The sequence below is a fragment of the Mustelus asterias genome, chromosome 6 (assembly GCF_964213995.1).
Source record: "Mustelus asterias chromosome 6, sMusAst1.hap1.1, whole genome shotgun sequence".
Taxonomy (NCBI): Eukaryota; Metazoa; Chordata; class Chondrichthyes; order Carcharhiniformes; family Triakidae; genus Mustelus; species Mustelus asterias.
The window spans coordinates 4,731,876-4,759,259 of NC_135806.1; the positions used below are offsets into that span (position 1 = coordinate 4,731,876).

Here is a 27,384-nt window from a genome sequence, read left to right on the forward strand (position 1 = left end):
TGAATATAGCAAATACATCTCTGATTAGAGCACTGGTTATCGTGGTTGCATAAAAGTGCTCTTCATTTAGAATCTAATTATTCACTTGGCCAGGTCCTACAGTAGTGTTTGGTGTGGGATATGTAAAGTCACAGAGGCACAATCTGTGTTGTTGATCACAGGTTAGGATTAAGGCATGTATTATGGTATCGCAGGGGGAGATTCACTCCACTCCGAGGCCTCAGTGCTATATGGAAGGCATGTTATGATTATCGACATGAGCATTTCAATTGGAGCTGGCACTGGCTTGGGCACCGATCCGAGTAATACAAAACACACCTGCGATTCTTCAGGTGTGAAGAATTGGGCACAGATTGTCACAAGAAACAGAATGATGGAGGGGGAGAAGGACAAAGAAAAGACTAGTCTACTCTAGAACGTATCTGCTAACCACTGGATGGGACCCAACCATCCTGAATCAATCAGCCCAAATCCTGATCGAAGCAGGCTCTCAAAATCTTGAACCACACACTGTCTGGGGAAGATTGGGAACTCCCATTTATATGGAAGGTAATCCAGGATTACCTGGGATGGAGCAACCTGTCTGCTAAAGTCCAGAGAGCAAGCTGAAGAATCCAGCCTCCAAGTGTTTCCTTCCCTTCCTTTGAAGGAGCTGGAATTCCTTGAACTCTGGAAATCATGTGAACCAACTCTGTTGTGTATTGTTGCCCTGGGTCCGCAAGCCGCGAGACGTTTGTGACTTGCTTCTTGCCGACTCGAGCTTTTATCTAACATCAGTTAACTTTACACTCACCGGAGCAAGGATACTTGAATTTCAACTTCCTTTAGTACAATATGGGGGAGAAAACCTGCAGACCACAAAGGGTGGGTTCGTGATGGAAGGTTGAAGAAATTATAAAGTTGGAAATGTGATTAAGTGCAATGGAAAAGTAGGAAATTTGAATGGTAATTAATTTTCCACCAATGGTAGACTCTCCTTCAGGGTTTGGTGTTGACTCAGTTGTTGGGTTTGATCTCCAATAGGCACCATATCAGCAAACGAAGAAGGTGGATATGGGACTCTTCCATCTTCTAATCCCAGTCCTAATGCTGGGCGAATATTCATCAATGTCTTGTTAGCATCAAACATAAAGAATTAGCACCCTCCATTCTTGCATAGAGGAAATCCAGCAGATATATCATTATATCAAAGCTTTCCCACTCTTCCCATCACTCCAGGATGGATACTATCAAGTCAAGATGGTTGAGCAGACAGCTAATAAACGCTGGAGAGCAATTTATATTTTATCATTCTTCTTTCTGAAGTGGAAGAAGCTTGAATGACAGTTAAAACTGGGATTCACCAGCACTCCTTTGCCAAATTTCCAGCATTCAAAAATTCAGTTTACGAAGCCGTCAAAATGGGTAATTAATTAAAGTTCCTCAAATCAATTAGTTCATAAACAGACTCCAACTGTCAGACATTGAACAGTTTTTTTTTTAAAAAGAGAAATGTGAGTATTAATTGACTTTTAATGTATTATCCTTACGGGTGAAAGTGTTTTGCACATACGGTATAAGCTTTTTACAACTGTGTTCAGAATTCTTCAGTAACTATTTGTTTTATGATTAAGTGTCTGTTCTGTTATATTCCTTTATGGTTGCTCTCCAGGACTTTTATTTAAAATTAAAAACCATTTAAATTTCAAGGCTTTTGTACTAATTATGCAAATGTTCTAGGTTACTTCATTCAGTGTTAACGGGGAAACAGCCACCAGAAGTTATGTTCTGCATTTTAAAAATCTAATTGCTTGATGTCTTGATACTCTAGGTTTAACCCAGACTGCAGGGACCCAATTTTCTTTTTCTTTTTGCAATTCAAGTCCATTGAGAGAATTTGACAAAAACGCATTTAAGGTTAGCAGTGAAGCTCACAGTTAGCAAGGAGCAATTTGGGCAGCAACTTCCTGTGTGCAGCTAAGCTCAGAAATTCAGCAAGTTGCTGTCTGAATTGTCCTGCTCCTCCTCAAGGCTCCAGTACCTCGCCAATCGGCTCAGCATTCACACACACACGACAGGGTGAAGTTGTGGTACTTCCCATTGAGACCTGCTAAAGTCACCAGAGAAAGTTAGGACTTATCCAATTAGGATCAGTGGGAACAGGAAGAGTTTATTCAGCCCCTCAAGCCTATTCTATAATTCACTGAAATCACGCTGATTTGTGACCCAATTTCCAATACTATTATCCCGCTTCGGACTCTGCACAACTCAGAAAGGACATACACCATTGCTTGCCCTGATTACTTGGGTACCAGTGTAGTCTTATATGACACTCTTTAAAACCTAGCACTCTGATGAAACTTTTAGTCACCTGTCCTAATATCTCATACGGTTTGGTGTCAAATTGTGTCTGAGGATTGCTCCTGTGAAGCTATTTGGGATGTTTGACTGCATTAAAGGAACTGTTTCAGTGCAAGTTGTTGTTGTTGTGTGATTCTGATTTTTTTTCTTTTGAAAACACGAATCTTCACAAATGGGTGACACAGTAGTTAGTTCTGCTGCCTCACAGTGCCAGGGACCCGGGTTCGATTCCCAGCTTGGGTGACTGTGCGGAGTCAGCACAATTCTCTCTCCCCCCCCCCCGCCCTCTCTCTCTCTCTCTCTCTCTCTCTCTCTCCCCCCCCCCCCAGTGTCTGCGTGGGTTTCCTCCGGGTGCTCTGGTTTCCTCCCACAGTCCGAAAGATGTGCTGGTTTGGTGCATTGGCCATGCTAAATTCTCCCTCAGTGTACCCGAACAGGTGCCAGAGTGTGGCAACTGGGGGATTTTCACAGTGACTTCATTGCACTGTTAATGTAAACCTACTTGTGACAATAATAAACTTTAAAAGGCATCATTATGTTATGAACATTCCCATCATTAAAGGGAATTCAAGGTTGAATGCACTTAAAAGTTTCTCTCCCAACTTTCAAGATGGGCTTCTTATAACTTAGAAGAGATGATGACACAAAAGGGTACGGTGACGTAGTAGCTGCATGACCAGACTAATACAGAGAATGGGAGTTTATGTTCCACCTTTAATGATTTGAGAGTTACAAATTCACTTTTTGTTTGAATATAAGAACAGAAAATGCTGGAAATACTCAATAATGTGGAGATGCCGGCGTTGGACTGGGGTAAACACAGTAAGAAGTTTAACAACACCAGGTTAAAGTCCAACAGGTTTATTTGGTAGCAAAAGCCACACAAGCTTTCGGAGCTCCAAGCCCCTTCTTCAGGTGGGATGAATACTCAATAAGCCAGGCAGCATCGGCAAAGAGAGAAACAGAGTCCACTTTTCAAGTTGATGACCTTTCATCAGAACTGGGAAAGTTAGAGATGTCCTAGGTTCTAATGAGGTGCAACGGGGGGGAGGGTGGAAAGAACAAAAGGGAAAGTCTGTGATGGGACAGAGAGATTAAATGATGAAAGAGTTGTGGTGTAAAGCCAAGGGAGTGATAATGGAACAAACAGAGAAACAAAAGATGTGTCTAGAGGAGGTGTGAATGGAAGGATGAAGAACAGCTGTCTTTGCAAAGCAAGAGTAAAGCCCGGAAAACCAAATGTACTCTGTTTGTTTCCACTGTGTTTTGCTTTTCTTTACAAAATCTAGCTACAATCTTATATCATTGGGCCTCAATGCACTTTCAGTCCCAACTCTTCACTGTCCCCTGGAATGGTCCAGCAGCCCATTCGGGCAACGAGAGAGCACGCAATAAATGTTGGTCTTGCCAGTGGTGCCCACATTCAGAAGCAAGTGACGTGGCCCTGTTGCTACATTTGGCAATAAAGGGATTGTGTGATGCTATTCCTTTGATTTAAAGGATATATTTTTACTTTGAGAGGGGAGAACCTGGGTAAACTAAAACTGTAAGTCATGCCTCAAAGGTTGGAATGATCTATCCCACAGGAGGTTACTGCATATCCATTACCTTTGTGCCAAGTCCCATTCATCCTTCAGTCTTTATTCACTGACCAACATTGGTTCCCAGTTCAGCTATGCTTCAATTTTTAAATTTTTGTTTTCTTATTCATATTCCTCCATTGTACTGTCACCCCTCCCTATGTCTGTAACCTCCTTCAGCCCTATAACATAGAACAATACAGCACAGGACCAGACCCTTCGGCCCATGATGTTGTGTTGAACATCACCCCAAATTAAACTAATCCTGCTCTTGGTCTATATCCCTCTCATCCTTGCATATTCATGTGCTTATCTAAAAGCCCTTTAAACACCTCTGTCATATCTCCCTCCACCACCTGTGGCAGTGCGTTCCAGACACCTACCACTCTGTGTAAAAAAAAATGTGCCCCTCACATCTCCTTTGAACTTTCCCCCTCTCAGCTTAAGTGCATGCCCCCTAATATTAGACATTTCAACTCTGGGGAAAAAGATTCTGACTGTCAACCCTATCTGTGCCTTCCAGGAACTCTACATTCCTTCAAATCTGTCCCCTTTAGATCGCCTCCTCCTCTAGCCCCAAGGTGAGTTTTACCTAATGAAGCTCTGGGGGAAAGCTTTGGGATGTTTTCCTGTATTAAAGGTGCTATGTAGAATCCCTACTGTACAGAAGGAAGCCATTAGGCCCATCAAGTCTGTACCAACCACAATCCCACCCAGGACCCATTCCCATAACCTCACAAATTTACCCTGCTTATTCCCTTGACACTAGGGTCAATTTACCACGGCCAATCCACCGAACCCTCACATCTTTGGACAGTGGGCGGAAACCAGAGCAGCCCGAGGAAACCCACGCAGACACGGGGAGAACATGCAAACTCCACACAGACAGTGACCCAAGCCGGGAATTGAACCCGTGCCACTGTGCTGCCCACAAGTTATTGGTTTTATTCATTCACAAGAAGGCTAGTATTTGTTGCCTACATGATTGCGAGCTCCCTTCCTGGAAGTTTAGCATCCAATCGGGTTGTGTTGCATCAGATGGATTTTTACACCAATCGGGTAGTACTGATTCCAGCATTTTAAAAATGTATCTATTAACATAATTAATTGAGTAATCTGGATAACTATCTGGGTCTGGTTCACTTTACTATACCTTGTTTCACTACCTACCTTTGGGAACATGACTGAGTTTCCTTGCTTTGGAGACAAAGTGCCATTTTTAATTACAATAAACTTTTGTTGACAGCTTCTTTGTTGCGGTCTATGAAATGGTTGAGGAATGCTCATGTGGGTTAATCCTCAAATTAAATCTCCAATGTTTTTGCTCACTTCAGGGGAAGAAAGCATTTAAAAGACAAATAAAGATGGATTTGTTTCACTTGCAATCTTGGCATAACATTTTGAAGCATTTTGCCTCTATTGCAACACTGGTACGTTTGAGAAGACCCAATATTTGAGCATAAAGTGAGGCATTGCTGATCAGACAATTAGTCAGAAGGCCGTTAGGACAGAACCCTACCCGGCCTCAATGTGCCCCAATTTTCTAATTGAGATTTTAATTGCTGGAAGCAGGATCCATCAGCTCAAGCCAAATGTATGCAAATGAAGACGTCATAACATCAAGATGCCAATCATGCATGTTGTAGCCCAATCATGCATGTTGTAGCCCAATCATGCATGTTGTAGCCCAATCATGCATGTTGTATACCAATCATGCATGTTGTGTTATATACCATTCTCAGCCATTTTGTCCCCACTTGTTTTTTTAAGTTTAATTTATGAGTGTCACAAGGCTTACATTAACACTGCAATGAAGTTACTGTGAAAATCCCCCAGTTGCCACACTCCGGCGCCTGTTCGGGTACACAGAGGGAGAATTTAGCACGGCCAATGCAGCTAACCAGCACGTCTTTCAGACTGTGGGAGGAAACTGGGGCACCCGGAGGAAACCCACGCAGACACGGAGAACGTGCAAACTCCACACAGACAGTGACCCAAGCCAGGAATTGAACCTGGGTCCCTAGCGATGCGAGGCAGCAGTGCTAACCATTGTGCCACTGTGTCGCCCATGCCACTTTATATGAATGGGAAAAGGAAGCATTCAGAGATGTTGGGTGCTAAGACCCCTATGAAAATATGATCATCGCAGAGTGCCACGCTCCAGTGCCATTGCTGAAACCTTTCTCCCCGTTGTCATTAAGCCCTTTGTGACCAAAGCTTTGGTATCATTTTTATCCCCTTCTGTGGTAGTAATGTCAATAAGGGTTTCCCACTTGGAATTCCCCTACAGATCTCCTCCACTTTGTGGAGGTAAGAAAGGGCAGCATTTATATAGGATCCCTCATGACCTCCGGACTTTTCATAGCAACGAAGATTGCAACTCCATTCAGTACAAAGCAACTGTTCTCTAAGTGTTGGCACGCCAGCTGGAGAAACTGGCATCTGTACAGTGTCTTTTTGTTTAGTAAAAGGCCCCACTCCATTTGATAGAGAGGCTGAAAGTTCACAATTCCGCCGTGGAACAGTGATATTTCAGCACCTTAATGCAGTCAGGATTCTAGACGTTAGATTATTTAAATAAGTTGTGTGTGCCAATGTTACCACCACTGGGGCATCAGAGAGCTGTTAAAGGGCAGGGTTGAGGAGCTACAGGATCCCCCATAGGTAGATAATGAAAATCAGAAACTCTCTTCCCCAAGAAGCTCTGTTGCTTAGGTCACTTGACAATGTGAAACTCAGACTGATAGATACTTGTGAAGGAGGATTGAACCTAGACAGATAGATCAAAGGAAAGATACTGATTGGCCTTGTTCTAGTTGAATGGCGGAACACATTGGATGGAGGGGTTGAGTGGCAAATTCATGTGGCTACGTTCCTAGGCTCGACAGAAGAACACACGATTAAGGACAAAAGTAACCTCTTTCCTGGAAGGCAAGTGTCCTTACAGTGGCCAATCACTCCACCACCAGCTGCTAGAAATCATAGAATCATAGAAATCATACAGTGCAGAAGGAGGCCATTTGGCCCATCGAGTCTGCACCGACCACAATCCCACCCAGGCCCTACCCCCACATATATTTTACCCGCTAATTCCTCTAACCTACACATCCCAGGACTCTAAGGGGCAATTTTTTAACCTGGCCAATCAACCTAACCCGCACATCTTTGGACTGTGGGAGGAAACCGGAGCACCCGGAGGAAACCCACGCAGACACGAGGAGAATGTGCAAACTCCACACAGACAGTGACCCGAGCCGGGAATCGAACCCGGGACCCTGGAGCTGTGAAGCAGCAGTGCTAACCACTGTGCTACCGTGCCGCCCTGCTGTAAGAAAACCAGAACCTGTTTCATTTGTTGGGCCCAGTAAGAGTGTCGGACACTCTTCAGGGCGGCACGGTGGCACAGTGGTTAGCGCTGCTGTCTCACAGCACCAGGGACCTGGGTTTAATTCCAGCCCTGGGTCACTGTCTGTGTGGAGTTTGCATGTTCTCCCTATGTCTGCGTGGGTTTCCTCCGGGTGCTCCGGCTTCCTCCCACAGTCCAAAGAAGCGCTGCTTAGGTTGATCGACCATGATAAATTGCCCCTTAGTGTCAGAGGGATTAGCAGGGTAAATACATGGGGCTACAGGGATAGGGGCTGGGTGAGATTGTGGTGGGCCAAATGGCCTCCTTCTGCACTGTAGGGATTCTATGAATGTATAAGCATGTAGGGGTACTGCAGGGTCAGGACACATACTAATTCCACCAGTGGCGTCATCCAACATAGTAAGGCTGAGAATTGTGGCATGGACAAAACAGCACTTAAGCATTACCCAACTTCTGCTCCAATCAAGAGGGCCTAGATTCCCCCCAGCTATCTCCAACCCCCCTTCATTGCTCAAGCTAACTGCACAATGGGTTCAGACTGGGTCTTCAAGTGCACTAGGCAGTAGAGTGATTGGAAACAGGGAAATATCCGGCTAGGAAAATCCCCCTCTTCAACGTCAGCTGGAAGAGCTTTTATTTTTTGTTTTATTCATTTACGGGATTTGGGCATCGCTGGCCAACAATTCTTGTCCTACCCTACGCAATATGTGAGTGGCTTGCTAGGCAATTTCAGAGGGCTGTTAAGAGTCAACCTCATTAGTGTGGGTATTGAGTCTTGTATAGGTGAGGTCAGGATGCCAGAATTGCTTCCCTGAAGGAAGGTTTGGTACAGATGGAAGTTCCTCCAGCTCTAGATCCCCCCCAGGCAAATTAGTAATTGATGAGATGCTGAGCCAAGACTTGACATCTCCAGGTCTTGTCACCTATCCCAGCACTGTGGGAGCAGCCGTCTTCCACCACAGGAGGGTTGGTGTAGCAGGAATATTTCTGGCTCCAAAACGTCTTGAGTTTACTGAAAGTTGTGTGCATGGCTGGTGTCTGCAGTGCACACTAACCTACCTTCCTGCATCATGAATTTTGAGTCATGCTCCATGCCTCAACACATCTGAAGTGCCAACATTTCCGTCACCTTCCAATGTTAAACTATCTGTCATGTTTTCATGCTTTAATGTAAAGTCAATGCTAATCTCCAGACATATCTGCCACAAGCACGATGGGCTGAATGGCCTTCAGTGCTGTGTCATTTTATATCTGCTACCTCTACCAACTGAATTCTCTCTCTTTACCAATAAAAATATATCTACTTTCTGAAGTCTGTCCATTTCTATTATGCCAGTTTTATTCATTTGTTCATGGAATCTGGGTGTCGCTGCCTAGACCAGCATTCTGTGCCAATCCCTAGTTGCCCCTCAGAAGGTAGTGATGAGCTGCCTTCTTGACCCACTGCAGTCTATGTGGTGTAGGTACGCCCACAGTGCTGTTAGGGAGGGAGTTCCACAATTGGACCCAGCGACAGCGAAGGAACGTCAATATATATCCAACGCAGGATGGGGAGTGATTGGAGGGGAACTTGCACTTGATGGTCTCCTCATGTGTTTGCTCTTCCTGTCCTTCCAGGTAGTAGATGTTGTGGGATGGGAAGGTGCTGTTGAAGGAGCCTTGGCGAGTTGCTGCACTGCATCTTGTAGATGTTACACACACTGCAACTGTACATCAGTGGTGGAGGACAAGAACATTCAAAGTGTTGGATGGGGTGACAATCAAGCGGGGCTGCTTAGTTCTGAATGGTGTGGAGCCTTTTGAGTGTTATTGGAACTGCACTCATTCAGGCAACTAAAGAGTGTTCCATCACACTCCTTACTTGTGCCGTGATTTGATTTGATTTATTATTGACACATGTATTAACATACAGTGAAAAGTATTGTTTCTTGCGCGCTACACAGACAAAACATACCGTTCATAGAGAAGAAAAGGAGAGGGTGCAGAATGTAGTGTTACAATCATAGATAGGGTGTAGAGGAAGACTTGATGCAAGGTAGGTCCATTCAAAAGTCTGACAGCAGCAGGGAAGAAGTTGCTCTTGAGTCGGTTGGTACGTGACCTCAGACTTTTGTATCTTTTTCCCGACGGAAGGAGGTGGAAGAGAGAATGTCCGGGGTGTGTGGGGTCCTTAATTATGCTGGCTGCTTTGCCGAGGCAGTGGGAAGTGTAGACAGAGTCAATGGATGGAAGGCTGGTTTGCGTGATGGATTGGGCTATATTCACAACCTTTTGTAGTTTCTTGCGGTCTTGGGCAGAGCAGGAGCCATACCAAGCTGTGATACAACCAGGAAGAATGCTTTCTATAGTGCATCTGTAAAAGTTGGTGAGAGTTGTGGCTGACATGCCAATTTTCCTTAGTCTTCTGAGAAAGTAGAGGTGTTGGTGGGCTTTCTTAACTATAGTGTCGGCATGGGAGGACCAGGACAGGTTGTTGGTGATCTGGACACCTAACAACTTGAAGCTCTCGACCCTTTCTACTTCGTCCCCGTTGATGTAGACAATTCGATGACAATCTCCTTCATTTTGTTGACTTTGAGGGAGAGATTATTGTTGCCGCAACCAGTTTACCAGATTCTTATAGATAGCAGACATGCTTTGGAGAGTCAGGAGGTGAGTTCCTGCAGAATTCCCAGCCTCTGACATCTTGTAGCCACAGTATTTGTAACTGTTGACTTGGGATGGGGCAAAGATACAAAATGTCACAGTAAATAGTGATGCTCCTCTCTTTAATCCTAATTCACTGTGTTCTTGAGGAAAGAACATCACTGTTTGATTCCCTTTAAGTTATGTTTTATCTTTAAGAAACTGCTGTCTTAATAGTTGCTTATTCCTTAAAGCATGAAGATTTTAATAGAAGGTTAAACCACTCTTTTTCATTTGGGAATTTGTTCTATGTGGGTTATTTGAGGGAAATGTTCTCGAAGCATTCCACACCACTTTCAGGAGGTTTCCGCCTTCTTGAACACCGGAACAATCTCAAACTCTTTCGTTCAAAAGAACAGCTGAGAAACAAAGCACTTTGACATCCTGTTAAAAATTGATGTGGCACCGGTTGAATATGTGTACGTCTTTTGTTGGAGATGATATTTTACATATGAATACCGTAACTTCTTTGCAAAATCAATCCTAAAAGGGTTTGTAAGCTCCCCCACCCCCCCCCCCCCCCCATTCCATTTTTCCGCTCGTCGTTACATTTACCAGGTCATAGTAACTCCTTTCCGATTTGCAGTGGTAATTCCCCATTGTATCTATTTGCTCGTGACTTACAATTACACACTCAAGTTGGCATTAATTTGGTATTGATACCAAAGAGAAATTCCCGATGCTGTGTTTGTTTGCAAAGCAACAGCTGCACTGCTACAAAGGATCGTCTGTTGGGTTTCAGTGTTCGCTACTTGGAGAGAGTAATGAAGTGGTAGAGTTTGCAGACTCGCCCATTCAGTTGAGAGATAAAGAAGACTAGTTTCGAACAAAATCTTGTGTTCCCACTTGGACGAAGAGCTATTCACGGCGTTTCAAAAACCGTCGAAGGCTTCCTGAAATGAGCAAGTGATGCGATTCTTTTTGGGGTTTTTTTTTGTGTTGGCTTTGAATTAAAGACTCGAGAGTGAAAGAGTGGCTGTGTGATCCTTGTGTTGGTCGTACAAGAGGAGAGCTCATCGATATGGAAAATCCTCACCAACCAGGTGTAGTTGGTGGCTGAGGAAGTGGCCTAAGGAAGCCACCCGCAATGAATGTATTTCCACTGCCATCCACGATGCAATTTCTGTACCACCATCTTCCATGGCAACACATCCAATAATTGCTTTTAAAAATGTGTGCAGCCGGGCATTTTGCATCAAATTCCCCCATCTAGTGTTAGCTAATTTGTTGCAAATCAGCAAATTTCAATAGCAGCAATTTGCAGTGGTTGGACTCTTGGGGAATGTATATCATCATCATCATGAAGTAACAAACACAGTTTGAATGCTGTTGTTGCACCTCAGTGTGAGTGTTGTGGAAGTTCCCTTTACTCCTGTTAAATTACAGGCTGGAATTCTCTGGCCGTTCATGCCCGGCTGCCAGCGGGAATGGAGAATTTGGCACTCAGCCAAATCTACGCTCACTGCAGCGGGACTGGAGAATCTGCCCGTATTGTTGTTATCCTTAGTGCATAATTGGAGTCTTTCCCAGTGAGTAGATATGTTAAGGGTTGTACATGTCTTTTTTTCCTTACCAGGTTTCTGGCCTAACGCAGCTCATTTATGATGTGGAGTTGCTGACATTGGACTGGGGTGGGCACAGTAAGAAGTGTCAGCACACCAGGTTAAAGTCTAACAGGTTTATTTGGTAGCATGAGCTTTCGGAGCGCTGCTCCTTCATCTGCTTCCTCACCTGATGAAGGACAGTGCTCCGCAAGCTTGTGCTACCAAATAAACCTGTTGGACTTCAACCTGGTGTTGTGAGACTTCTTACTGTGCCTACCTCATTTAAACACAGTCCTATTTAAATTCACATATTCCAGGTTTTAACCTGATGTACCCTATATTTAAGTGGAAATATTAGTTATGTCTGTTTTTAAAAAAACAACAAAAAACTATTTTTAAAAAATCTCAAACAACATAAGTGGGATACAGGTGTATATCTTACTAATATACACCAGTATCCCACTTATTTTGCTTGAGATTTTTAAATTGAATTGTTTCTCATCCTCATCCCCAATATAATCTCCTGCGTTGGAAAATATTTTGACTTAATTTTTTTTGCATTTAAAACCTACCTCCACTCTTACCCTTTCTCACTTTCCCAGATACTCAGATATCCCATTCCTGACATTTCTCTCAGTGTTGAGCACTGCTGCCTCACTGCGCCAGGAACCTGGGTTCAATTCCCGGCTTGGGTCACTGTCTGTGCGGAGTTTGCACATTCTCCCCGTGTCTGCGTGGGTTTCCTCCGGGGTGCTCCGGTTTCCGAAAGACGTGCTGGATAGGTGCATTGGCCATGCTAAATTCTCCCTCTTTGTACCCGAACAGGTGCCGGAGTGTGGCGACTCAGGGATTTTCACAGTAACTTCATTGCAGTGTTAATGTAAGCCTCCTTGTGACACTAATAAATAAACCTAAACTTACAGGCTTCAGATGGTGATTGCATCTCCGTCCTGCTGTGATCCAACACTGATATTCATTCAACATCAAATGCAATTGGTTTATTACATATGTTTTTTAAAAATCCTTTGCCTAACATACGTACCACGAAGAGATGTTCTTGGTAAATTTCCTTTATTAATTATTTCTTAAATTGCAATTTCAGGGAAGAGAATCCGACTAGCTCCACCGTCACTTTGGAAGACAGCGCAATCTGTCTAACATTGGAGCAAAGCACACTAGAGATGGAAAACGATGACGATTCAGAATTCGACATTCACTTGGTAAGTACCTATTCACAGGGTCGATGTATTCACCAGCCAGTCAGGTGGCTTCTTTACTGTTACAACTGCTCTATTACAATCATGTGATTGAATCACAAATGCAACCCTGACAATTATTAAAAGTATTTTTCTTTTTAATTCAGATTGATCAGTGGCTTGTTGAAAATCACTGAATTTGTTATTTAATCAAACAATATTTCTTTACGAAATACTAATTAAGGTAAATGGCATGTACACTGTTTAGTTTCCTCCTGTTTATGAATGATTTAATTATGAAAGCTGAACTAAAAGATGATTGGATCAATTTGAGGAGATGTCCTTTGCTGTTAATTTGGCAAAAGAATCTAACAATTTTGGATCGGTGCCAATGTGGGCACTTTAGCAACTCGCTACTAATGCCCCTGCGCATCCTGGCCCAGCTTGTGAGGCAGATGGTGAATTTGGGGGGGGAGGGTTGGGAGGGGTGGGGGACACAACTTATGGTTAAATACAGTGTCAAAAGTTTTTTTTTTAATCCACAAATGTGAAAAATTCAGGATGAGTTGAAAATGAGCCTGTAAAAAGTTTAGTGCAGCTCTGGTCTCCTTTGATTTTATTTCACTTTACGTTGTACTGTGTCTGTTTTGAAGGCTCATCAATTCCAAATGACCTTTGGATGCAACGTGTTATCCTGTAAAATTATTTTTTTACTGAGCGTTCAACAGCCTTAACACAAAGCAAGTGCCGAACGCAGACTGGAGAGTAAACGGCTGCTTGCTATTGTTCTGTAAACAGACCAAACTCAGTCTTATTCATCACTAACCAGATTAAAAGAAAATTGTGTATGACTAGAAATAGAGCGTGCATTTACGTAGCACCTTTAGCAATCTCAGGCTGCCCCAAAGCATGTCTGAATTATAGCCACTGTTGAAATGTAGAAAGCACAGCAAGATCCCATGAGCGGCATTGAGATACAGCTTGTATCAGTGATGGTCGAAGAATAAATATTGGCCAGGGCACCATGAACAATTCCCCTATTCTTCTGAGATGGTGCCAATGAGATCATTTAACATTCACCTGAACAGGACAAAGAGGCCTCAGTTTAGTATTCCATCCAAAAGATGGCACCACGGAGAGTGCTGTACTGTTTCAGTACTGTTTCAGTACTGTTTCAGTACTGTTTCAGTACTGCACTAGAAGTTTTGGACTAAATTATGCACTCCAGTCTCTGATCCTGTGACCTTCTGGCTCAGAGAAGAGTCTAACTCACTGAACCGAAGCTTGACACACACAGCACTCATACCCAGTAATGGAGTTTGTATGGAAATTAGTATTTGTTGTGCATCTTTCAAAGTACTGTCAGAAGTATGCTGGATGATAACCGTATTGTACAGCACAATGGCACAGTGATGTCTCATGGTGCCAGGGACCTAGGAATCAGGGGTTATGGGGAAAAGGCAGAAGAATGGAGGTGAGAAAAATATCAGCCATGATTGAATGGCGGTGCAGACTCCATGGGCCGAGTGGCCTAATTCTGCTCTTATGTCTTATGGTCTTACGGACCTGGGTTCGATTTCCGGCTTGGGTCACTGTCTGTGTGGAGTCTGCACGTTCTCCCTGTGTCTGCGTGGGTTTTCTCCGGGTGCTCTGGTTTCCTCCCACAGTCCAAAAGATGTGCTGGTTAGGTGCATTGTCCATGCTAAATTCACCCTCTGTGTACTCGAACAGGTGCCAGAGTGTGGCAACTAGGGGATTTTCACAGTAAACTTCATTGCAGTGTTAATGTAAGCCTTACTTGTGATACTAATAAAAAAAACTTTACATTTATAAATTTGGATGGAAAAGTGTTTCAAATGATGGTATTTCAGAGTATGATTAAAAACCAATGGCACATTGGGAATAAAATTGCTCTTTCATCATTCATTTGAATGTGAGAGTGTAAGCTCATAGTTCTTACTCACTGCACTTGTCTCTAAATGCTATTCTCTGATCAGAATGGAAGGACAAGCTATGTGCTATACACATCTCCAGGTGGCAAACAACAATACCTGGATGAAGAGTAAGTTTCTGTCATCCGTTATCTCTCCAGCCAACCAGAAATTGGCTCAGTCACTTTAATCAAAAGAGAAAATGTTTCGAGTCCGGATGACCCTTTGTCATTTTTTCTTTTGGTTTCAGATTCCAGCTTCTGCAGTAATTTGCTTTTATCCACTGTTTCATCAAAGTTTAAGGTGTTGAGAGAAAAGATAGGGTAGATAGAGAGAATTTACTTCCTCTGCTCTTGGGGTCGAGGGCTAGGGATAGTCTGAAAATTAGAGCCTGGCCTCTTGGGAGTGAGATTAGGAAGCACTTTTACAGACAGATGGAAGTGATGGAAGTTAAAACCCCCTCTCACAAACGGCAGTGAATCAGTTGTAAACCTGAGAGTGATAGATTTTGTTAACCAAAGGTGTTGAGGTTGGAGGTCATGAATGGGTTAGGTCATGGAGTTAGGTCATAGATGAGCTGTGATCTCACTGAGTAGTTAACCAGGCTCCTCCTGTCTCTGTGTCGAGGTTGCCTTTCTGCGAATGCTGATGTGAATTGATGCCTGATAGAGTTTAGCTCGTCATCGGGGAATATCAGGTCACCTCTGTGTTCAAAATGGTGCCACGTTCAGAATTGTCCTTTTCAAAAAGAAATGGGAAATAACGTAGGAGGCCCCAGAAAATGTTCAAATTATTTTTTTTCTTTTCTGCATGATAATTCGATGCAATTGAAAGCAGATTGATTGAAAATTGCATGAAGATGTGTGCTCTGCAACCTCTTGATTTTCTTCAAACGAATCAAATGAACGATTTCTCAAAGCGGTGAATACTTCCGCATGTTTTTACGCAGCATGAAATCTGATGTATGTATAAGTCGCATCTTCATGCATGTTTTTATGTCCTGTAAATATAGGGGAGCAGTTTAAACAGGAATGTGACTCCTTGGAAATGTTCTGAAGCATCAGCCCTAAAGTAAGGGAGTGACTTGTGCACTGGTGAGAGTTAGAATTTGGATTTTATGGTAATTCTTCAGTTCTGTTTTTTTTAAATTTGCTTCATCAGCTTGTGTTCCTGGATTTACTTGATTTTATTTCCCTTCATTCTGCCACTTAGAAAAGGCTTGCATTCCTTTGCGTGCATTGTTGAGCCTCTCAGTTGCAGTCCAGCAATAAAAGATGATGCAAGTCCAGCTTCTTCACAAACTCACTTTATTCTCTTTTACAACTCCACACACTTACACACCCAACATCCTGTGCCACCTGTAACCCCTTTCTATATCCCGGTGAGTACTATTAAACAATTAACACACAAATAGGGTCCAAAGTGGAAGGTTGCAGTTAACCCATTCCTAACCTGCATGTAGTTATATGTAGGAAACACAGCGGCCAATTTGCGCACAGCAAACTCCCACAGACGCAGAGCAAGCTCCCACAGACAGCACTGTGATAACGAGGAGATAATCTGCTTTAGTGACATTGCTCGAGGGATAGATACTTGCCAGGGCATCGGGAAAACTCCCCTGCTCTGAGTCTAAATAGCGTCACGGGATCTTTTACATCCAGGCAAGAGATAGATGGGCCCTCAATCCAAAAGAAAGCATCAAGTTGTTAGGGTTTCGAATGCATCACATAAAGAGGTTGCGGCAACAGGTGCAATTGTAACTTTAAAGGGAAGAACTTTCAAACTGTGGGGATTGAGCAGGGTAATGGGACTAATTGGATGGAACATAAGACTCACAAGAACTAGGAGCAGGAGGAGGCCATTCAGCCCTTCAAACCTGCTCCACCATTCAATATGATCATGGCTGATCTCATCTCGGCCTTACTCCATTTTCCTGCCCGTTCTCCATAACCCTTTAACCCATTACTAATTAAAAATCTGCCTATCTCCTCAAGTTTACTCAATGTTCTGGAAACAACCGCACTCTGGGCTAGTGAATTCCACAGACGCTTCAGCCCCTTGAGAGAAGTAGTTTCTCCTCATCTCTCTTTTAAATCTGCTGCCCCCTTATCCTAAAACTGTGACCTCTTGTTCTAGAATGTCCCACAAGTGGAAGCATTCACTCTACATCTACTTTCTCAATACGTTTTATCACCTTGAATATCTCAATTCGATCTCCCCTCATTCTTCCAAATTCTAAAGAGTATCGGCCTAAACTGTTCAATCTCTCTTCATAAGACAAACCCCTCATCTCTGGAATCAATCTAGTGAACCTCCTCTGAACTGCTTCCGATGGCACTACATCCTTAAATAAAGGGACCAAAACTGTAGACAGTACTCCAGGTGCGGCATCACCCAATGCCTTGTATAGTTTCAGCAACATTTCCTTCTATTCCTTTAGCTATAAATACCAAAATTCCATTTGCTTTCCTCATTGCAACTTACTGTCTCACTGTTTTTGTGTAATCTGCAAATTTAGCTATAGTACCTTCTATCCCTGCACCCAAGTCATTCATATAGATTGTAAATAGTTGGGGTTTGAGGATCGAACCCTTTGGCACCTTGGTTGCATCTTGCCAACCTGAGACCCATTTATCCCGACTCTCTGCCTTCTGTCAGTTAGCCAGTCTTCTATCCAAGCTAATAAATTACCTCTAACCCCATGTGATCTTACCTTGCGTATTAACCTACCATGTGGCACCTTATCAAAACACCTTCCTGAAGTCCAGATATTCGACATCCACAGGATCCCCATTAGCCACTTTGTAACATCTTCAAAGAACTCTAGCAAATTAGTCAAACACAATTCACTCTTCGTAAAACCATGCTGATTCTGATGGATTGTCTTTTGACTTTCCAAATGTCCTGTTATTACTTCCTCAATATTAGATTCTAACAATTTCCCAGCAACAGATGTCAAACGAACTAGTTAGTTTCCTACTTTCTGCCTTCCTCCCTTTTTAAATAGGGACATTATATTGGCGTTTTCCAATCCACTGGAACCTTTCCTGCATCCAGAGAATTTTGGAGTACTATAACCTATGGATTCACTATCTCCACTGTCACTTCCTTTAATACACTAGGATGTAGACCATTAGGGCACGGAGACTTGTCTGCCTTCAATCCCAATAGTTTGATTAACATTTCCCTATTGATAATTATTCTAAATTCCTCCATTTCTATTTCCTCTGCTGTATATGTTACTATTGGGATGTTACTAGTGTCTTCCACCGTGAAAACTGAGGCAAAATCTTGATTTAGCATCTCCCCGATTTCTATGTTCCTCATAATTAACTCTCTGGTCTTATCCTCTAAGGGACCAACATTCACTACTCTCTTCCCTTTCATAGATTTATAGAAGCTTTTGCTATTCTTTTGTATATTTTATGCTAGTTTTCTTTCATAGTTTACCTTTGCTCTTTTAACAGAGCCAGCACAGATGTGATGGGCCTAATGACCTCCGTTTTCCTGTAAGATTCAATAAAATGGGTTAATGTCTCTGTCAAATATGAGAGCGGAATTTAAGAGCAAGAAATATGAGCCATTCAATAGGGTCATTGCTGATCATTTATCCCAGCTCCCCCTTTCTGCACTATTGGAATGTCCCTCACCTAGGGCAGCACAGTGGTTAGCACTACTGCCTCACAGCGCCAGGAACCCGGGTTTAATTCCCAGATTGGGTCACTGTCTGTGCAGAGTCTGCACATTCTCCCCGTGTCTGCGTGTGTTTCCTCCCACAGTCTGAAAGACGTGCTGGTTGGGTGCATTGGCCATGCTAAATCCTCCCTCCGTGTACCCGAACAGGTGCTGGAGTGTGGCGACTAGGGGATTTTCACAGTAACTTCATTGCAGTATTAATATAAGCCTACTTGGTGACTAGTAAATAAACTTTAAACTAATGACAAATCTATCCATCTCTTCCTTGAATATACTCAACAACTGAGCAACAATAACCCTCTAGGAGTAGAAAATTCCAAAGATTCACACCCCCCTGAAGACATTTCTCCTCATCTCAGTCTACAAGTTAAAGGGTCGGCCATTTGATGTTTGACCCTCAAGTTGCAGACTCTTTAGCTCGGGAGGAGCAGCCTCCCACCATCCAGTTATCAAAGATTTTAAAATTTATTTGTACATTTCAATGAGATCACCGCTCATTTTTCAAAATTCCAAAGAGTATAGGCCCGTTCTACTCAATCTCTCCTCCATTGGACCTCCCAGGAAGCAATCTAATAGACTTCCATTTCACACATTAGGCAAGTGTATCCTTCCTTGGAACCCAGGATTGTATGCAGTCCTCCAGATGTGGTCTCCCCAAAGCCCTGTATAATTGCAGTAAGACTTCCTTATTCTTACTCTAACACCCTTACATTAAAGATGAACATACTATTCTTACTAGATTCCTCCCCATGTAACCAGTTGAAACTAGTTTAGTAATGCACTGAGTATCCCAGTTGATGTAGGTATTATAGTGCAATAAATCACTGAATCCCTACAGTGCAGAAGAGGCCATTCGACCCATCGAGCCTGCACCAATAACAATCCCACCCAGGCCCTATCCCCAGAACACCGTGTAATCCTCCTGAAACTAAGGGTCAATTTATCATGGCCAATCAACCTAACCCGCACGTCTTTGAAGTGTGGGAGGAAACCAGAGCACCCGGAGGAAACCCACGCAGACACGGGGAGAATGTGCAAACTCCGCACAGTCACCCAAGCCGGGAATCGAACCCGGGTCCCTGGCGCTGTGGGGCAGCAGTGCTAACCACTGTGCTGCCACAAATGAATAATTGTCTAAACCAACACAAATTGTGCCATATCCAACCTCTGATGGCTAGTTGGAATAAGATTCTATTCTGCGAGTCCCCATTAGGTATTTTATCAAACGGCCCTTCCCTGCAAGGAGCTGCAGAAATCTGGATGTAACAGATCAGTGGTGTGACAGTAGGAGTTAAGGTGGAATCTGTCTCAAGCAACCGGGTTTCCACTGGAGCTTGGAGCAATCCTTCTCCAGAGAGGTTAATTCTTCAAGGTAACTAAATGCTTTTGGATGTGCTATGGTGTGCTGTTTGGGCGGTTAGATTTACGAGGGCAATTTATTGGTTTGCACGCAATGGCAAGGTCACTTCCTTGTTCCCTGTTGGAGTAACATTTCAGTGCTGGCACACAGGGAGTGCCGATGGGAAACAGAAGCTCCATTAGAATATTTAAATTTGCCTCTGGTGCTCTGGAAAGAAGTGGCATTGCAGGCCCCCACGGCTGTGGATTGATGCCCGAGACATTGTCATTCCTGCTGTGTGATTTCGCTGAAAGAAAATAAAACTACCTGCATTTCTATAACGCCTTTCGCTAACTCAGGATATCCCATACAACCCTCGGCCAATGAAGGAACGTGCTGCATTACAGGAAATGACAGTGAAAGTTGCGCACAGCAAGATCCCACAAACAATAATGGGATAATCATAGAATCCCCACAGTGCAGGAGGCCATTTGGCCCATCAAGTCTGCACCAACAACAATCCCACCCAAGCCCTATCCCCGTAACCCTGCTAATCCCCTGACGCTAAGGGGCAATTTAGCGTGGCCAATCAAACTAAGCCACACATCTGTGGACTATGGGAGGAGCACCTGGAGGAAACCCACGCAGACACGGGGAGAATGTATAAACTCCACACAGACAGTGACCCAAGCCAGGAATTGAACCCAGGTCCCAGGTGCTGTGAGGCAGCAGTGCTAACCACTGTGCCACCATGTTGCCCATATGCCTAGGTCATCTTAGGTGATGTTGGTTGAGGGGTAAACACTGGCCAGCTCCTTGCTCCTCTTCAAAATAATGGCGCTGGAATCTTTTTCTTCCACCCAATAGGGGCGGTGGAGACTCAGTTTGGCATTCCATTTGAATTTGGAGTTTGCACATTCTCCCCGTGTCTGCGTGGGTTTCCTCCGAGGGCTTTGGTTTCCTCCCACAGTCCAAAGATGTGCGGGTTAGGTTGATTGGCCATGCTAAATTGCCCTTTAGTATCTTTTGCATTAGCAGGGTAAATGTGTAGAGTTACGGCAATAGGGCCTGGGTGGGATTGGGGTCAGTGCAGACTTGATGGGCCGAGTGGCCTCCTTCTACATAGGGATCCTATGATGATTTTCCTCCTTTGGTGCCAATCTTTCTGTTCACCTGAACAGAGAGTGACGGATTTGTCATTGCACAACTGCCTATTTTTAAGAGAGTAAATTAAAATTCCAACTAAGAAAGTCCATAAAATGAAGGCTGGAAGTGGCCTTTGGCCAATGTACATGTCGTAACATGAAATGCTTTGAGGCTCTGGGCTAGAAGTCATCAGCGCCTGAGGACTTTGCACACAAGAAGCTCAACCTTGAGAGCAATTGCTCAAGTTAAAATCAAGAACGTTTTGTGTGCAAAGTTAAAGCCAAGAATGATGTAAGGAATTTGAGACCAGTAGAGTGGTGGGCAAATTATACTGATGGTATAATAATAATTGGGAGGATCATTAATTGTTGCACCTTCTACTCAAAACGTTTACTGAGTCACCAATAATGCACCTTTGGAGCAGATGATCAGCGTTTTTAGCCTGTGTTCACTCGCGGATTGAAAAGGCAGATGTTTGTGAGCTGTTTCCAATAATCCTGCAACTCTGCAGAGTTCATTTGTAGAAGGTAAAGGTGCCATAGTCCCAGATGACCATAGGCTGCTCTCCCTGTCAAAGGTGGTGATTTAACCTGAGGTGAGGGGTGAGGTTGAGAAGGTGGGACCTTCATGAATGACCTCAGTGGATATGGGAATTGAACCCCTGCTGTTGGTGTCACTCTGCATTGCTAACCAACTGTCCAGCCAACTGAGCTAAACTGACGTATTCAATGGTCAGTCAGGTAAGCAGTGCGCACGGTAGGAGGAGGGGATTGGCTGGCAATGTGGTTCTCATGAAAGAGTATGGTTCTCCTAATGTGTGGTGACCCACTGTAATTACATGTTGTATGCCTGGACACACCCCTGCTGCACCTGGCCCGAGACTCCTCCATTTCCACATGAGCGAGGTACAAAAGTGATGGTCCCTCCTCCCTGCCTCAGTCTGGGCCAGGTTAGCTACAAGGGTGTGTTCCAGTTCTTTGCGATTAAAAGCCTGTTATTTTCACTCACTCGCTGGAGTCCTCGTAATTGATGGTGCATCATAATGCAACAGCTGAATCTTTAGATCATCATTAGCAAACCCTGATTTAAGACTTGCCTGGTACACTTGACCAAAATTTGTGGGTATGGCCAACCAAAGTGGACAGCAAAAGAGACGAAAAATGTCTCTGTCACATTCCGTACCATGTTCTGTAATTTAAGACTGTGCGGTAATTTATGCTTTTGATGTTTTGAGTACAACACTGATACATTTTGAAAACATGTCTGGTCACCTCCAAGGCTGGAATGAAGTTTCTCGTAGTGCCTTCAACACTCTTTACGCGTAGCGATATTCTGCTTTGAGTGAACTATTTCAGCGTAAGGCAATGTACCCTCATTCATCATGAGCCAGCATATGTGAGAACAATCCAAACTGGTTGTTTTACATAAACAAGAATATATTGTCCCAGGTGGAAATAACTTGCCTGTTGGATTCCACCTCAAAGGCTTGGAAAATGAGGAATCTGACTCCACATTCATATCACCTGTATCCCAGTTTTACATCGGAATGGACTCTTGTTTACTGAGATACCAACCTGACCATATGTTAGTCACAGGGATTAAACAGGGAGGTGAAGTGGTCTCGGCCTTTCCATTATGTCCAAAACATGTAAATATTGCTGCATCTCTGTACACGTGGGAGCCAGTGTGGCTCCTGTACTTTATAAAAGCAAATTACTGCGGGTGTTGGAATCTGAAAAGAGAAAATGCTGGAAAATCTCAGCAGGTCTGGCAGCATCTGTAAGGAGAGAAAAGAGTTGACGTTTCAAGTCCAGATGACTCTTTGTCAAAGCTCCTATACTGTGTCTTCCCAATAACTGAAATGTATCCCAGTTTACCATCTGTTCCAAGGCCAATCGATTACTTCCCAAAGCTGGCCCCTTGTGCAAAACCTTTGAAGGTCGTCTTCAGTTTGAGTCTTTCTGGTTGCATTTTGAGATCAACCTCATTTAGGCCGTTATTCTCCAACCTCGCCTGTGGCTGGGATTCTCCAGTCCCGCTGCAGTGAATGGAGATTTAGCTGAGTGCCAAATTCTCTGGTCTCGCTGGCAGCGGCAGCAGGGTGAACGAGACTGCAGAATTCCAGCCACTGTATCCACATCCAGGGAGTATTTCCCCCACCGCCCCCCCCCCCCCGCCCCCCCCGCCACTTCCCCCACACTAAGATAACACAAGCAGTACGCACCTCCACTTATCCTTGTTAAACACCGATGCAGAATGACTATGAGCATTTGCCAAAATGTGGCAAGTAATAATTGAGGTTCTAAACACGGGCCACATTTGCAAGCTGCAGAATGCAATGTGTGATAAAGCATGAAATGGTTTTCCCCATACAGATAGCGTTAGAACCATAGAAAATTACAGCTCAGAAACAGGCCTTTTGGCCCTTCTTGTCTGTGCCGAACCATTTTATGCCTAGTCCCACTGACCTGCACTTGGACCATATCCCTCCACACCCCTCTCATCCATGAACCCGTCCAAGTTTTTCTTAAATGTTAAAAGTTAAAAAGCATTTACCACTTTATCCGGCAGCTCATTCCACACTCCCACCACTCTCTGCGTGAAGAAGCCCCCCCTAATATTCCCTTTAAACTTTTCTCCTTTCACCCTTAACCCATGCCCTCTGGTTTTTTTCTCCCCTAGCCTCAGCGGGAAAAGCCTGCTTGTTCTGAGAATAATGTGGTTAGGACAGAAAACTGTTAGAGCACTAACATGAATCTCCACAGGATGGCTTCCACTCCAGACTTCCTGATCTCTGATGCTTCCCTTTGGGAAGGAACCTGTGAGCAGAGGCCAACACCTTGGGCTGGAAGGGGAGTGACCACTTTTGTGCTCCTGTCATTTATCAACCAGGCAACCACATTTCAGTGGAAATGTCAGAGACTATGATGGTGCCAGGGGTGAGGGATTTTAGCAACAAGGTTGGGTTGGAGGATAATACCACTGGGCCATTATAAATTGTACATCTGATCTCTAGCAATCCGGAGGCCGGAAAATTTGGACCGCGATGAGGAATATTTTACCATAATTTTTTTAAAATTCATTCATGAGACATAGACATCACTAGCTGGCCAGCATTTATTGCCCATCCCTAGTTGCCCTTGAGAAGATGGTAGTGAGCTGCCTTCTTGAATCGCTGCAGTCCCTGTGGTAATGCTGTTAGGGAGGGAATTCCAGGATTTTGACCCAACGACTGCGAAGGAACGGCCGATATATTTCCAAGTCAGGATGGTGAGTGGCTTGGAGGGGAACTTGCAGGTGGTGGTGGCGTTCCCATGTATCTGCTACCCTTGTCCTTCAAGATGGAAGTGGTCATGGGTTTGGAAGATGCTGTCTAAGGATCTTGGTGAATTGCTGCAGTGCATCTTGTAGATAGTACACACTGCTGCTTCTGAGCATCGGTGATGGAGGGAATGGATGTTTGTGGATGTGGTGCCAATTAAGTGGGCTGCTTTGTCCTGGATGGTGTCAAGCATCTTGAGTGTTTTTGGAGCTGTATCCATCCAGGCAAGTGGGGAGCATTCCATCACACTCCTGACTTGTGGCTTGTAGATGGTGGATAGGCTCTGAGGAGTCAGGAGGTGAGTTAGTCGCCGCAGTATTCCTAGCCTTTGACCTGCTCTTGTAGTCACTATATTAATGTGGTGAGTCCAGTTGAGTTTCTGGTTTGTGGTCTATAGATGAATATTTTTGAATTATAATTGGTTACTTTAAGGGTAGAACTGTAAGTTTCTTACAATCTGTACCAGCAAAGGAAATGATGCATTAGTTAGGGAGCAACTAATCTCGCTCTGTCTGCAGCAAGCTACCAAGTAGATAAAAGAAATACATTTAAATTGATACAAAGACGCGTAGAACCGTATGTACCGTAGCTGCACATTTCAGCCAAGCTGTAACTTGTCACAAACCACAGTATTTGAGATATCCAAAATGTGTTGAGTTTTATTAAAATTAGAAAAAAAATCTAACCTCAACTTTGGCTTTGAATAAAAGTTTGTTCTTGTCACATCAATGTTGCCAAGTTCTGTTGACATTACTTGGCCAAAGGATTTGCAAATTGAACTCTTAGAATGAATTATTTTAAAGAGGCCAAATGGGTGGCACAGTGGTTAGCACTGCTGCCTCACAGCGCCAGGGACCTGGAGCAGCATGGTGGCATAGTGGTTAGCACTGCTGCCTCACAGCGCCAGGGACCCGGGGCAGCATGGTGGCACAGTGGTTAGCACTGCTGCCTCACAACCCTAGGAACCCAGGGTGGCACAGTGGTTAGCACTGCTGCCTCTCAGCGCCAAGGACCCGGGTTCGATTCCAGTCTTGGGTGACTGTGTGGAGTTTGTACGTTCTCCCTTGTGTCTGCATGGGTTAAGTTTTAAGTTTATTTATTAATGTCACAAGGCTTACATTAACACTACAATGAAGTTACCATGAAAATCCCCACACTCCGGCGCCTGTTCGGGTACACTGAGGGAGAATTTAGTATGGCCAATGCGCCTAACCAGCATGTCTTATGGACTGTGGGAGGAAACCCACTTAGATACAGGGAGAACATTATCTCCAAGTGCTGTGGTTTCCTCCCACAGTCCAAAGATGTGCAGGTTAGGTTGATTGGCCATGATAAATTGCCCCTTAGTGGCAGGAGGATTAGTAGGGTAAATACGTGGGGTTATGGGGATAAGGCCTGTGTGGGTTTGTTGTCAGCTCAGTGGGCCAAATGGCTGCCTTCTGCAGGGATTCTGATTCTATGCATTTTCATTTTGTTTAAAGTTATGCAGGATTGCAAAATGACTATCTTCCCTTGCAAAGTATCTCAAGATGATTTTTGTTCTAAACCTAGTAAATCGACATGAAGAATGAGCTGAACGTTTGGGCAAGGGGAAGATTTTCAATCCGACCCCAGCATTCCCTTCACCTGGAAGTGAGGGACTCTTCGTACACTCCGGCTAATGAAGAATTCAAACGGGAATCCTGTGCGGTGAACAGGATTCTGACAAGTGCCATGGACTTTGTTGACCGACATTGAACAGTATAGGGTTCACGAGGAACATTTCACATTTCAGCACCAAGTCTGTATTTGCTGCTATACGAAATGCAGTTCATTTCCTCCCTGCCCCCCACCCCACTTTTGTGATCCCACAACTGAAAAGATTGTGTCATTTTTACTGGTTCTGAAATTCTACCAGATTTATATTTTGTTATTCAATTGCATACATTTCAGTGTCTGGCAGTTTAAAAAAAAAAGATTTTTCTCTGATGCCAAAAACACTTATGCCTAAAAAGCGTAAATGTTAACTGTTCTATTTTGCTAAATTTCCTAAGAAGCGGTCTTTTAATCAGCCTTTGGAAAGAAAAGATGTCTACTTTGTACTTGCAGTGAATCGCAAAGTTTGCACATGACTCCATTAACAATTACTCTAGAAGCCCTAGTTTTGCCTACCTGTCAGTTTGAAACAGAAAAAAAAAAGTTTACAGAAATGTGTGTACATCATCTCAGTATCTATTTTAAAAATGACAAAAGGTCTATTTTAATGAAGCCTTTCAGGGTGGGTCTTTAAGGTCTCTTGTAAATAAATATCTTTAAAATTGTAAAGGAGTTTGGCTTGAGAGATGCTTCCTATAACTTGATGTCCACTTCAAAGTATTGTACAGGAATTGTGTGACAAAATTATCTTCTGAGATGTACAGTGTAAAGTGTTGAATGTCCTGCTGAAATTTATGCTGCATATCATGTATGTAGATTGTATAGGACTCCAGAGTTTTGCTGCCATCCCGAATTAGAATCATTTGTAAAAAAAGAACAAAATTCCTTTCAGCAATCATGTTCAGATAATTTAAATGTTACACAATTGTTGAGCCTCTACATTTATTTAAATTATGTCTTGCTGTAGCTGTTCTTCTATAAAGGAGAGGTTTAAGGGGAGATGTTTGGCGTCCCCTGGTGGACATGGTTTAGCACTAAACAGCATCCCAGGCAAACTGAATTTCAGTTTCCACGACCAATGTTTTGAATTAATTAAAAAAAGCACTTGGAAAGAAATGACCAGCAGAGAATAAATAAAGAGAAAGTCGAACTTGATTCCAGAAAATTATTTGCTGATTTGCAACCTGCTCAAGATGCGGGAGCAGAAGTAGGCCATTGGGCCCATCAGGGTCTGCTCCACCATTCACTGAGATCTGATGTGATAATCCTCAACTCCACTTACCCCCATAACCCATGATTCCCTTACTGATTAAAAATCTGTCTAACTCAGCCTTGACCATACTTAACGACCCAGCCTCTGCGGTAAAGAATTCTCTAGATTCAGTACCCACTGAGAGAAGAAATTCCTCCTTATCTCCGTCTTCAATGGATGACCCCTTACACTGAGATTATGCCCTCTCGTCCTAGACTCTCCCACAAGGGAAAACAGCCTCTCAGCATCTAACCTGTCAAGCCCCCTGAGAATCCGATACATCTCAATAAGGTCGCCTCTCATTCTTCTTAATTCCAATGAGTACAGGTTCAATCTCTCGTCATGAGAAAA

The 27,384-nt window shown here is 43.7% G+C and overlaps 1 protein-coding gene across 30 annotated transcripts in view; it reads left to right on the forward strand.

Annotated features, from left to right (window-relative positions):
- The window catches only part of pip5k1ba (phosphatidylinositol-4-phosphate 5-kinase, type I, beta a), a 178,008-nt gene extending 151,073 nt beyond the window's left edge, over nucleotides 1-26,935 (forward strand). For 15 of the 30 annotated variants that reach the window (XM_078213990.1, XM_078213993.1, XM_078213987.1 and 12 more), the window contains 2 exons: nucleotides 12,619-12,736; nucleotides 25,698-26,935. In XM_078213990.1, coding sequence (XP_078070116.1) covers nucleotides 12,619-12,736; nucleotides 25,698-25,700 — 121 coding nt within the window. In that variant the 3' untranslated portion in view covers nucleotides 25,701-26,935. Of the gene's footprint in view, nucleotides 1-12,618; nucleotides 12,737-15,655; nucleotides 15,764-25,697 lie in introns of all 30 variants that reach the window. The other 15 variants (XM_078213975.1, XM_078213980.1, XM_078213972.1 and 12 more) reach the window with 4 other exon arrangements.
- The last annotated feature ends 449 nt before the right edge of the window (nucleotides 26,936-27,384 follow it).